The sequence below is a fragment of the Salmo salar genome, chromosome 10, assembly GCF_965601325.2.
Source record: "Salmo salar chromosome 10, fSalSal1, whole genome shotgun sequence".
Classification (NCBI taxonomy): Eukaryota; Metazoa; Chordata; class Actinopteri; order Salmoniformes; family Salmonidae; genus Salmo; species Salmo salar.
This window is the reverse complement of record NC_138300.1, coordinates 124,382,501-124,396,925: the sequence shown is the minus strand read 5'-3', so window position 1 is coordinate 124,396,925 and position 14,425 is coordinate 124,382,501. Positions and strand designations below refer to the sequence as shown.

Below are 14,425 nucleotides of genomic sequence, written 5' to 3'. Positions count from 1 at the left end.
ACTGTTTCACTATTAGGAGGGTTAGATGTGCATTACATAAAGCAAAAAATAAAAATAAAATAAAACATCTGATATTTTTTGAAAGGTTCATATTTATTACAGAGCAAAACATCCCAAGTAAGACTACTACTAAAACTATACACAGTATCATTCAGGGCAAGACAATATATGTACATATATATATATATATTTTTTTTAATACATTACTTCATTTTCATGACCACTTGGCAATGTGTTGCAAAAAATACTGGTAACTTTTCCCAAATTCCTGACTATTCTAGATATCCTGGTTAGGGGGGGGGGGGGGATTCTGTATTTCCTGCTTATTTCCGTCCAGATTTCTATAAAACCTGGGGATTTGGGGAAAGTTACTGCAACCCTACTAACTCCTTGTTACAGAGACTTCTAGAACGAGACGTCCTGTTTCGAAACATTTATATTGTTCTGGGATTTGATCTGATCAGATCAGATCTGTAGTGTATAGAATAGATATCAGATCAGATCTGTAGTGTATAGAATAGATATGAGGGGGATCAGATCTGTAGTGAATAGAATAGATATGAGGAGATCAGATCTGTAGTGTATAGAATAGATATGAGGAGATCAGATCTGTAGTGTATAGAATAGATATGAGGGGAATCAGATCTATAGTGTATAGAATAGATATGAGATCAGATCTGTAGTGTATAGAATAGATATGAGGGAGATCAGATCTGTAGTGTATAGAATAGATATGAGGGAGATCAGATCTGTAGTGTATAGAATAGATATGAGATCAGATCTGTAGTGTATAGAATAGATATGAGGAGATCAGATCTGTAGTGTATAGAATAGATATGAGGGAGATCAGATCTGTAGTGTATAGAATAGATATGAGGGAGATCAGATCTGTAGTGTATAGAATAGATATGAGGAGATCAGATCTGTAGTGTATAGAATAGATATGAGGGGGATCAGATCTGTAGTGTATAGAATAGATATGAGATCAGATCTGTAGTGTATAGAATAGATATGAGATCAGATCTGTAGTGTATAGAATAGATAGTAGGGAGATCAGATCTGTAGTGTATAGAATAGACATGAGATCAGATCTGTAGTGTATAGAATAGATATGAGATCAGATCTGTAGTGTATAGAATAGATAGTAGGGAGATCAGATCAGTGGTTGAGACCCAGACGGTTCCCTATACCTTCCTTTTCTAGAGCTGCTGGACAAATAAACACCAGCCTTGGGATGATTACTATATAGCAGAATCTAAGGTCGCATAATTCTCAGGTCACTGGGGTCTTCCACTGTCATTTTTCAACCTCTCCCTGACCCAGTCTGGAATATCTACATGTTTCAAGCAGACCACGATCACCTCTGGGCCCCAAGAACGCCAGAATAACCTGCCTACGACACTATCAACATATATTAACATACAGCTGGCTGGTTATAAAATGCACCGGCAGGATAGAACAGCGGCGTCTGGTAAGACAAGGGGCGGAGGACTGGAAGACTGTGATCATGCTCTTCGCAGCCAATGTAAGACCTTTAAACAGGCCAACATTCACAAGGCCGCAGGGCCAGATGGATTACCAGGACGTGTACTGAGAACATGCGCTGACCAACTGCCAAGTGTCTTCACTGACATTTTCAACCTCTCCCTGTCCAAGTCTGTAATACCAACATGTTTTAAGCAGACCACCATAGTGCCTGTGCCCAAGAACACCAAGGTAACCTGCTTAAATGATTACCGACCTGTAGCACTCACGTCTGTAGCCAAGAAGTGCTTCGAAAGGCTGGTCATGGCTTACATCAACACCATCATCCCAGAAACCCTGGACCCATTCCAATTTGCATACCGCCCCAACAGATGAGACAATCTCTACTGCACTCCACACTGGACAAAAGGAACACTCTCTCTTTCCCACCTGGACAAAAGGAACACCTACAGTATGTGAGAATGCTGTTCATTGACAACAGCTCAGCGTTCAATACCATAGCTGCTTTCAAGCTCATCTCTAAGCTAAGGACCCTGGGACTGAACATCTTCCTCTGCAACTGGACTTCCTGACGGGCTGCCCCCGAGTGGTGAGGGTAGGCAACGACACATCCACCAAGTTGACCCTCACACCCCTTGGGTGTGTGCTCAGTCCCCTCCTGTACTCTCTGCTCACCCACCACTGCGTGGCCACATACGACTCCAACACCAATCGTTAAGTTTGCTGACGACGCGACGGTAAGACAGCATACAGGGAGGTCACAATGCCAGGACAACAACCTCCATCAACATGTGCAAGACAAAAGGAGCTGATGGTGGACTACAGGAAACGGAGGGCCGAGAACGTCCCCCATCCACATAGACAGGGCTATAGCGGAGCGGGTTGAGAGCTTCAAGTTCCTTTGTGTCAACATCACTAAGGAATTATCATGGTCCACACACACCAAGACAGTCGTGAAGAGGGCACAACAACACGTATTCCCCCTCAGTCATCTGAAAAGATTTGACATGGGGTCCTCAGATCCTCAAAAGGTTAGACAGCTACACCATCGAGAGCATCCTGACTGGTTGCGTCACCGCTTGGTATAGCAACTGCTCGGCATCTGACCGCAAGGCTCTACAAAGGGTAGTGCGTACGGCCCAGTACATCACTGGGGCTAAGCTGCCTGCCATCCAGGACATCTACGCCAGGCGGTGTCAGAGGAAGGCCCAAAAAATTGTCAAAGACTCCAGCCACCCAAGTTAGACTCTTCTCTCTGCCTCCGCATGGTACCAGAGCACCAAGTTTGGGAACAAAGGGCTCCTTAACAGCTTCTACCCCATAAGACTGCTGAACAGTTTATCAAATGGCTACCCGGACTATTTGCATATTGACCCCCTTATTTTATTCAGATTTCTTTTTTCACACACTACCCCATAATGAAAAAAGCAAAAAACAGGTTTTTCGAAATCTTTGCTAATTAATAAATAAATAAAAAATGGAAATATCACATTTACATAAGTATTCAGACACTTTACTCGGTACTTTGTTGAAGCACCTTTTTGGCAGCGATTACAGCCTCGAGTCTTCTTGGGTATGATGCTACAAGAGATGTAAGATTGGGTTCAAGTCCGGGCTCTGGCTGGTCCAATCCAGAACACTCTTGTCCCAGACTTGTCCCGAAGTCAGTCCTGCGTTGTCTTGGCTGTGTGCTTAAGGTCATTGTCCTGTTGGAAGGTGAACCTTCACCCCAGTCTGAGGTCCTGAGCGCTCTGGAGCAAGTTTCTGTCAAGGATCTCTCTGTACTTTGCTCCGTTCATCTTTGCCTCGATCCTGACTAGTCTCCCAGTCCCTGCTGCTGAAAAACATCTCCACAGCATGATCCTGCCGCCACCATGCTTCCCCGAAGGGATGGTGCCAGGTTTCCTCCAGACGTGACGATTGGCATTCAAGCCAAAGAGTTCAATCTTGGTTTCATCAGACCAGAGAATCTTGTTTCTCATGGTCTGAGAGTCTTTAGGTGCCTCATAGTAAACTCCAAGCGGGCTGTCATGTGCCTTTTACTGAGGAATGGCTTCCGTCTGGCCATTCTAGCATAAAGGCCTGATTGGTGGAGTGCTGCAGAGATGGTTGCCCTTCTGGAAGGTTTTCCAATCTCCACAGAGGAACTCTAGAGCTCTGTCAGAGTGACCATCGGGTTCTTGGTCACCTCCCTGACCGAGGCCATTCTCCTCCGATTGCTCAGTTTGGCCGAGTGGACAGCTATAGGAAGAGTTTTTGTTGTTCCACATTTTTCCCATTTAACAATGATGAAGGCCTCTGTGTTCAATGCTGCAGAAATGTTTTGGTACCCTTCTCCAGATCTGTGCCTCGACGCAATCCTGTCTCGGAGCTCTTCGGACAATTCCTTCGACCTCATGGCTTGGTTTTTGCTCTGACATGCACTGTCAACTGTGTGACCTTTATATAGACAGGTGTGTGCCTTTCCAAAACATGTCCAATCAATTGAATTTACCACAGGTGAACTCCAATCAAGTTGTAGAAACATCTCAAGGATGATCAATGGAAACAGGATGCACATAAGCTCAATTTCGAGTCTCATAGGAAAGGGTCTGAATACTTATGTAAATAAGCTATCTGTTTTTATTTTTAATACATTTGCAAAAATTCTAAAAACCTATTTTCGCTTTGTCATTATAGGGCATTGTGTGTAGATTGCGGAGTTTTTAAATGATTTAATCAATTTTAGAAGAAGGCTGTAACGTAACATAATGTGGAAAAAGTCAAGGGATCTGAATACTTTCCGAATACACTGGATCCCCCTCAATTACCTCGACTACCCTGTATACCTGCACATTGTCTCGGTATCGGTACCCCTTGTATATAGCCTCGTTAATGTTGTTTTATTGTGTTACTATTTTTCCTTTAGTTTATTGAGCAAATTGTTCATACTTACTTTTTCAAAACGGCATTGTTGGTTAAAGGCTCGTCAGTAAGCATTTCACGGAAAAGTCTGTTATATTTTGTGCATGTGACAAATACAATTTGATTTTCCAGAAATCCTGGTTGGAAGAATCCTGGAATCAGGAGAGAATAAGCAGGAAATCCAGAAATCCTCCAACTGGGATTTCTGAAAATGTAGGAAAAATTACCAGAATTTGGCAACCCTAGCAGAAACACACCAGAGATATTGATTGCCGAGGTACTTAGCACCTCTGACCAGAATGTTATCAGTCAATATTTTCTGAAGGGGTTGATGATTGATAAAGAGATTATTCAGTAGTTCAGGTAGGCCTCCAGTCCGTAGGCCTCTGAGATTCAGCAAACAAAGGATTCTTTCTTCAGTAGATTTCGTACTGGTTTACTAGCTGGAATAGTATGAAGAAGAAATGTCATATTAGCAACCTCTCCACTCTGTGAGATTCCAATAAACATTTCAGAAGCAGCCTCTACGCTGGTCTAGCCTTGGACATCCAGGCTTCGCAAGACTACCACTGATCAGAAATGCTGGAACCCTCCAGTCTGAAAGAAAGATGTGCGTACTGCGTAGGTCAACACTACTTCTGAACCCTGAGTCCGTCCAACCATCTCCCTCCTTCCTCAGTCCTGCTCCCATCCCCCAGGGGCCTTGTCCAATCATCTCCCTCCTTCTTCATTCCTGCTCCCGCCCCCCAGGGGCCTTGTTCATCCCACTATCCACTACCAGAGCTCCCAGCCAGTTAGGGCCCCCCTCAGCCAATGAAATCCCTGAATCATTGGGCGAGTTTTGATGCTGAATGGCTTCTTGCTGAGAGGATCCAGAAACGGAAATGGTGTTCACAACGTTGTTGCTTAGACCACCATTGGTTCCACTGTTGATACCTGCTGCTCTAGTGCTGTTGAAGTTGGCATGGTTACAAAAGGTGTTGGGGTTGGTACCATTGCAGAAGTTGGACGTAGTAGTGGTGTTGGGGTTGGTACCATTGCAGAAGTTTGTTGTAGAAGTGGTGTTGGTACCACTCAACATGTTGGCTGGAGTAGTGGTGTTAGGGTTGGTGGTGTTGATAGTGCTTGTGGCGTTGATACTAGAGGAGGAGCTGTTGGGATTGGTAGCTGGGGTGCGAGAGGGAGGGGTAAAGGAGAACACCCGCTCCCCTCCACCTCCCACTCCCCGGGGGCTGATGGGTCCAGGCTCCAGGCCCTCGGCCAACGGTGTGTTATCTAAAGAGAGGCGCGGAGGCGGGGGCCGTCGAGACAGCAAACCTTGCCCGGGCCGGAGCTTTGATATGGGGCAGAGCTCCGGAAGGTTGCCAGGGTCAGGGAAGGAGAAGGCTGGAACACAAGGACCCTCTCCCTCCTCACTCAGCCAGGGGAAGGCAGAGGAGGGTGGAGGGAGCATATGACCTGGAGTATCAGGGGGCAGCAGACCTCCAGAGCCAACCATCGGAGGAGCTAGCGAGCTGGAGCTGCGATCCCAGGCGTAAGTTCCTCGGGTGGGCCGTGGACGAGGCATAGCGGGGGGAACACAGTGGATGGGGGTCTGGGGACAGCTATAGAAGCCGGACCTCTCGTACAGCGGCATGGAGGAGAAGGCGTAGTCCAGGTGGCTGGAGTCGTGGCGGGGACCAGGGCCGTGGCTCGGCGTTGAGGGGTCCCCCTCAGAGTGCAGGAAGAGGGGGAAGCGGTTGAATGGAGCCCCTGGGCGCCGGCGCAGGAGAGAAACCCGGGAGGAGGTGGAGGAGCGGGGGAAGACGGGGGACTGAACCCCCAGGAGGCGACTCAGTCCCCCCAGGAGAGGAGTAGAGTGGTTGGCCTCCTCATGCTCCTTGATCTGCTCCAGGTTGGACTGGAACTCCATCTCCTCTTTGGGAACACTAGAGAGAAGAAGAAGAAGACTTTATTGACCATCTGCTCTTTACACTAGAGTGATGATAGGAATGTGTTAGCTAGTTCAGTGATTAAAAGGAAGAAACTTCCCTAAACAATTTAATAGATCTCACACCAAAGTATCAAGCTAGTTAGGTACTGGAAGTGTTATAGTGCACAATCAACCCTGTGGATTGATGAGGAATTGAAAAATGGTATGGTTGAGAGGGATGAGGCAAAAGGTAACAATTAAGTCTGGCAGACCATCTGATTGGCAAACGTACTGCAAATTAGGAAATCATGTGACTAAACTAAATAAAAATAAACTATACAATGAAACAAAGATAAATAATATAAAGAACGGTAGTAAAAAGACTACCACTGGTACCACCTTAAATGAAATTTTTGGTGAAAAAAATAAACTCGGCTCCTTCATTCATTGAATCAGATGGCTCATTCATCACAAAGCCCACTGATAATGCCAGCTACTTCAATGACTTTTCCATTGGCAAGATAAACTTAGGGATGACATGCCAGCAACAAACACTGACAATACACATCCCACTATTTCGGACCAAATTATGAAAGATAAGAATTGTACTTTGAATTCCGTAAAGTCAGTGTGGAAGAGGCTACTTTTTTTGTTGTTGTCTATCAACAATGACAAGCCACCGGGGTCTGACAATCTGGATGGAAAATTACTGAGGATAATAGCAGACGATATTGCCACTCCTATTTGCCACATCTTCAATTTAAGCCTACTAGAGAGTGTGTTGCCTCAGGCCTGGAGGGAAGCTAAAGTCATTCCGCTAACCAAGAATAATAAAGCCCCCTTTACCGGCTCAATTAGCCGACCAATCAGCCTGTTACCAACCCTTAGTAAACTTATTTCACAGTAAACAAATTGACAACAGAATTTCAGCATGCTTATAGGGAAGGCCACTCAACAAGCACAGCACTTACACAAATGACTAATGATTGGCTGAGAGAAATTGATGACAAAATTATTGTGGGGGCTGTCTTGTTAGACTTCAGAGCAGCTTTTGACATTATCGATCATAGTCTGCTGCTGGAAAAACGTATATGTTATGGCTTTACACCCCCTGCTATAATGTGGATAAATAGTTACTTGTCTTAAAGAACACTGAGGGTGTTATTTAATGGAAGCCTCTCAAACATAATCCAGTTAGAATCAGGAATTCCCCATGGTAGCTGTTTAGGCCCCTTGCTTTTTTCAATTTTTACTAACGACATGCCACTGACTTTGAGTAAAGCCAGAGTGTATGCGGATGACTCAACACTATACACGCCAGTTACTACATAGGCTGAAATGACTGCAACAATTCACAAAGAGCTGCAGTTAGTTTCAGAGTGGGTGGCAAGGAATAAGTTAGCCCTAAATATTTCTAAAACTTAAAGCATTGTATTTGGAACAGAACACTCACTAAACCCTGAACCTAAACTAAATCTTGTAATAAATAATATGGAAATTGAGCATGTTGAGATGACTGAACTGCTTGGAGTAACCCTGGATGGTAAACTGTCATGGTCAAAACATATTGATGCAGTAGCTGAAATGGGGAGAAGTCTGTCCAAAATTGCAATTGTCTCAGAACAGGGCAGCACGGCTGGCCCTTGTATGTACACAGAGAGCTAATATTAATAATATGCATGTCAATCTCTCCTGGCTCAAAGTGGAGGAGAGATTGACTTCATCACAACTTTTATTTATGAGAGATATTGACATGTTGAATGCACCGAGCTGTCTGTCTAAACTACTGGCACACTGCTCAGACACCCATGCATACCCCACAAGTCATGCCACAAGAGGTCTCGTCACAGTCCCCAGGTCCAGAACAGACTATGGGAGGCACACAGTACTACATAGAGTCATGACTACAGGGAACTCTATTCCACATCAAGTAACTGATGCAGCAGGAGAATCAGATTTACAAAACAGATAAAAATACACCTTATGGAATAACGGGGACTGTGAAGCAACACAAACATTAGCGCACACACACACACACACACACACACACACACACACACACACACACACACACACACACACACACACACACACACACACACACACACACACACACACACACACACACACACACACACACACACACACACACACTATACATACACATGGATTCAGTACTGTAGATATGTGGTGGAGTAGGGGCCTTAGGGCACACAGTGTGTTGTAGATATGTGGTAGTAGAGTAGGGGGCCTGAGGGAACACAGTGTATTGTACATATGTGGTAGTGGTGGAGTAGGGGCCTGAGGGCACACAGTGTGTTGTAGATATGTGGTCGTGGTGAAGTAGGGACCTTAGGGCACACAGTGTACTGTAGATATGTAGTAGTGGTGGAGTAGGGGCCTTAGGGCACACAGTGTGTTGTGAAATCTGTGAATGTGTTGTAATGTTTCAACAAAAAAAATTGTATAAACTGCCTTGATTTTTGCTGGACCCCAGAAAGAGTAGCTGCTGCTTTGGCTAAAATGTGCCATGGCTGTGTCAGAGTCGATTGTAAGTTAAACTTGGGTATTCCTTTATGGGCAGCGTGATGCCTAAGACACATTTTTACTTGCAGTCATTAGCGGCCTTTAGAATCTATGTTCCTTTTTCCTTCTTCATGTCTCTCTGCTGATAGGAATACAACAGGATATAATGACTACATGTCTCTCTGCTGATAGGAATACAACAGGATATAATGACTACATGTCTCTCTGCTGATAGGAATACAACAGGATATAATGACTACATGTCTCTCTGCTGATAGGAATATAACAGGATATAATGACTACATGTCCCTCTGCTGATAGGAATACAACAGGATATAATGACTACATGTCTCTCTGCTGATAGGAATACAACAGGATATAATGACTACATGTCTCTCTGCTGATAGGAATACAACAGGATATAATGACTACATGTCTCTCTGCTGATAGGAATACAACAGGATATAATGACTACATGTCTCTCTGCTGATAGGAATACAACAGGATATAATGACTTCATGTCTCTCTGCTGATAGGAATACAACAGGATATAATGACTACATGTCTCTCTGCTGATAGGAATATAACAGGATATAATGACTACATGTCCCTCTGCTGATAGGAATACAACAGGATATAATGACTACATGTCTCTCTGCTGATAGGAATACAACAGGATATAATGACTACATGTCTCTCTGCTGATAGGAATACAACAGGATATAATGACTACATGTCTCTCTGCTGATAGGAATATAACAGGATATAATGACTACATGTCTCTCTGCTGATAGGAATACAACGGATATAATGAGGACTACATGTCTCTCTGCTGATAGGAATACAACAGGATATAATGACTACATGTCTCTCTGCTGATAGGAATATAACAGGATATAATGACTACATGTCTCTCTGCTGATAGGAATACAACAGGATATAATGACTACATGTCTCTCTGCTGATAGGAATACAACAGGATATAATGAGGACTACATGTCTCTCTGCTGATAGGAATACAACAGGATATAATGACTACATGTCTCTCTGCTGATAGGAATATAACAGGATATAATGACTACATGTCTCTCTGCTGATAGGAATACAACAGGATATAATGACTACATGTCTCTCTGCTGATAGGAATACAACAGGATATAATGACTACATGTCTCTCTGCTGATAGGAATACAACAGGATATAATGAGGACTACATGTCTCTCTGCTGATAGGAATACAACAGGATATAATGACTACATGTCTCTCTGCTGATAGGAATACAACAGGATATAATGACTACATGTCTCTCTGCTGATAGGAATACAACAGGATATAATGACTACATGTCCCTCTGCTGATAGGAATACAACAGGATATAATGAGGACTACATGAAATATGTCTTGCATGTAATGGCCATAAAAAAAGGACATGCTTATAGTTTTGCCTTGGGATGCAAAGGTGTGTCATGAGTCAGGGAGAATGGTCTGATCGTCTTAGTGACAACAGACCTAGATATGGGGGGGAGGTTTTAGTGGGTGCAATATTAGGACAACTGGAGGTTTACATGGTTGCAGCTACAGTATGCTTAAAAGGTGCAAATATTACGGTACAGCTATATGGACACTTAATCATCATGGTGCTTTTTAATGGTAAGTTTACAAACATTGGTTGTGGGAAGTATAATTGAAACTTGGGTATTATTATTGTAAGTGGGGAAATAAGTATAGCAAATTATAATTGTAATAGCTTAGTAGATCATAATAAAAGAAGATACATTTTTACATGGCTAAAAGAGAAAGAATATAATATCTATTTTAGTTTTACAGGAAACTGATTCTACAAGTATAGATGAGGTTGGGTGGAAAAAGGACTGGGAAGGAGAAATATATTTCTGTCATGGTCAAAGAAACTCAAAAGGGGTGATTATACTAATTAATACAAATTTTGATCCGATTGTGCAAACAGATCCGCAAGGAAGATGGATTATTATATGCTACTGGACCAAAAACAGATCTGGCTAATTAATCTATATGGGCCAAATAAGGATGATCCACACTTCTTCTAAAATGTATATATAATAACCTATTGAGCTCACAAGCAACAAAATAATTGATTATTATGGTGGGAGATTAAAATACGGTTTTAAGTACCTCAATGGATCGTAAAGGAAATCACTCTACAAACTATCACCCTCAAGCACTTAAGGAAATCATGAATGTCATGGATATATTGGAATTAGTGGATATATGGAGGCTTAAATATCCTGACCTAGTGAGATATACATGGAGGTTTAATATCCTGACCTAGTGAGATATACATGGAGGAGGTTTAATATCCTGACCTAGTGAGATATACATGGAGGAGGTTTAATATCCTGACCTAGTGAGATATACATGGAGGAGGTTTAATATCCTGACCTAGTGAGATATACATGGAGGAGGTTTAATATCCTGACCTAGTGAGATATACATGGAGGAGGTTTAATATCCTGACCTAGTGAGATATACATGGAGGAGGTTTAATATCCTGACCTAGTGAGATATACATGGAGGAGGTTTAATATCCTGACCTAGTGAGATATACATGGAGGAGGTTTAATATCCTGACCTAGTGAGATATACATGGAGGAGGTTTAATATCCTGACCTAGTGAGATATACATGGAGGAGGTTTAATATCCTGACCTAGTGAGATATACATGGAGGAGGTTTAATATCCTGACCTAGTGAGATATACATGGAGGAGGTTTAATATCCTGACCTAGTGAGATATACATGGAGGAGATTTAATATCCTGACCCAGTGAGATATACATGGAGGAGGATTAATATCCTGACCTAGTGAGATATACATGGAGGAGGTTTAATATCCGGACCTAGTGAGATATACATGGAGGAGGTTTAATACCCTGACCTAGTGAGATATACATGGAGGAGGATTAATATCCTGACCTAGTGAGATATACATGGAGGAGGTTTAATATCCGGACCTAGTGAGATATACATGGAGGAGGTTTAATATCCTGACCTAGTGAGATATACATGGTGGAGGTTTAATATCCTGACCTAGTGAGATATACATGGAGGAGGTTTAATATCCTGACCTAGTGAGATATACATGGAGGAGGTTTAATATCCTGACCTAGTGAGATATACATGGAGGAGGTTTAATATCCTGACCTAGTGAGATATACATGGAGGAGGTTTAATATCCTGACCTAGTGAGATATACATGGAGGAGGTTTAATATCCTGACCTAGTGAGATATACATGGAGGAGGTTTAATATCCTGACCTAGTGAGATATACATGGAGGAGGTTTAATATCCTGACCTAGTGAGATATACATGGAGGAGTTTTAATATCCTGACCTAGTGAGATATACATGGAGGAGGTTTAATATCCTGACCTAGTGAGATATACATGGAGGAGGTTTAATATCCTGACCTAGTGAGATATACATGGAGGTTTAATATCCTGACCTAGTGAGATATACATGGAGGAGGTTTAATATCCTGACCTAGTGAGATATACATGGAGGAGGTTTAATATCCTGACCTAGTGAGATATACATGGAGGAGGATTTAATATCCTGACCTAGTGAGATATACATGGAGGAGGTTTAATATCCTGACCTAGTGAGATATACATGGAGGAGGTTTAATATCCTGACCTAGTGAGATATACATGGAGGAGGTTTAATATCCTGACCTAGTGAGATATACAAGGAGGAGGAATTAATATCCTGACCTAGTGAGATATACATGGAGGAGGTTTAATATCCTGACCTAGTGAGATATACATGGAGGAGGTTTAATATCCTGACCTAGTGAGATATACATGGAGGAGGTTTAATATCCTGACCTAGTGAGATATACATGGAGGAGGTTTAATATCCTGACCTAGTGAGATATACATGGAGGAGGTTTAATACCCTGACCTAGTGAGAAATACCTGGAGGAGGTTTAATATCCTGACCTAGTGAGATATACATGGAGGAGGTTTAATATCCTGACCTAGTGAGATATACATGGAGGTTTAATATCCTGACCTAGTGAGATATACATGGAGGAGGTTTAATACCCTGACCTAGTGAGATATACATGGAGGAGGTTTAATATCCTGACCTAGTGAGATATACATGGAGGAGGTTTAATATCCTGACCTAGTGAGATATACATGGAGGAGGTTTAATATCCTGACCTAGTGAGATATACATGGAGGAGGTTTAATATCCTGACCTAGTGAGATATACATGGAGGAGGTTTAATATCCTGACCTAGTGAGATATACATAGAGGAGGTTTAATATCCTGACCTAGTGAGATATACATAGAGGAGGTTTAATATCCTGACCTAGTGAGATATACATGGAGGAGGTTTAATATCCTGACCTAGTGAGATATACATGGAGGAGGTTTAATATCCTGACCTACTGAGATATACATGGAGGAGGTTTAATATCCTGACCTACTGAGATATACATGGAGGAGGTTTAATATCCTGACCTAGTGAGATATACATGGAGGAGGTTTAATATCCTGACCTAGTGAGATATACATGGAGGAGGTTTAATATCCTGACCTAGTGAGATATACATGGAGGAGGTTTAATATCCTGACCTAGTGAGATATACATGGAGGAGGTTTAATATCCTGACCTACTGAGATATACATGGAGGAGGCTTAATCAAGCTAGCCGTCTTGATTACTTCCTGGTCTCATTCTTGTTGGCATCAAAAGTTTTAAAAAGTATTAATAGGAGACCGAGTGCGATCGGACCACCATCTAATCGACCTCAATATAACTCTTACAGAATTTCCACATGGGCGGGGATATTGGAAATTTAATCAACGCCTATTGGATGACAATTTGTTCTTAACTAAGACAAAATAATTCATAATTGACTTTTTTTGCACAACATAGGTACAGCAGATCCTGTAATTGTATACAATGGGTTAAAGTTATGTACAGCATCCCCAGATGTAAAATAGTAAATAATGGTTACTTCTCAGAAAGTATTGCGCTTTTAAGAGGTGTAAAACAAGGCTGTCCATTGTCTCCATATCTATTTATTATGGCCATTGAAATGCTAGCTATTAAAATTAGATCCAACAAGAACATTAAGTGGTTAGAAATCCAGGGGATAAAAAAAAAATGTGTCAATGTATGCCGATGACTCTAGTTTTTTCTTAAGTTCACAATCTGGATCCCTGCACAGTCACATTAAAGATCTTGATCACTTTTCTAGCCTCTCTGGATTAAAATGAATTATGACAAGTGTACCATATTACATATTGTATTGTTAAAAATACAGTGTTTACACTACCTTGTAGTTTACCAATAAAATGGGCAGATGGTGAAGTAGACATACTTGGTATTCACATCTCAAAAAATATAAATGAACTTACCACAATTAATTTCAATAGAAAGTTATCAAAAATAGATAAGATTCTGCAACCATGGAGAGGTAAATACTTGTCTATTTATGGAAAAATCACATTGATTAACTCTTTGGTCCTATCACAGTTTTACTTACTTATGGCACGGCCTACTCCATATTACTCGTTTTTTAAATCATATGAGCAAAGAATACTTCATTT

General features: G+C 42.0%; 1 protein-coding gene across 1 annotated transcript in view; it reads right to left on the bottom strand.

The window, feature by feature from the left end:
• Positions 1–71: 71 nt before the first annotated feature.
• Positions 72–14,425, bottom strand: part of best1 (bestrophin 1) — a 30,711-nt gene continuing 16,357 nt past the window's right edge. The window contains exon 9 of the mRNA XM_014126080.3: positions 72–6,317. Within this exon, the coding sequence (XP_013981555.2) occupies positions 5,117–6,317 (1,201 nt within the window). The 3' untranslated portion in view covers positions 72–5,116. The remainder of the gene's footprint in view (positions 6,318–14,425) is intronic.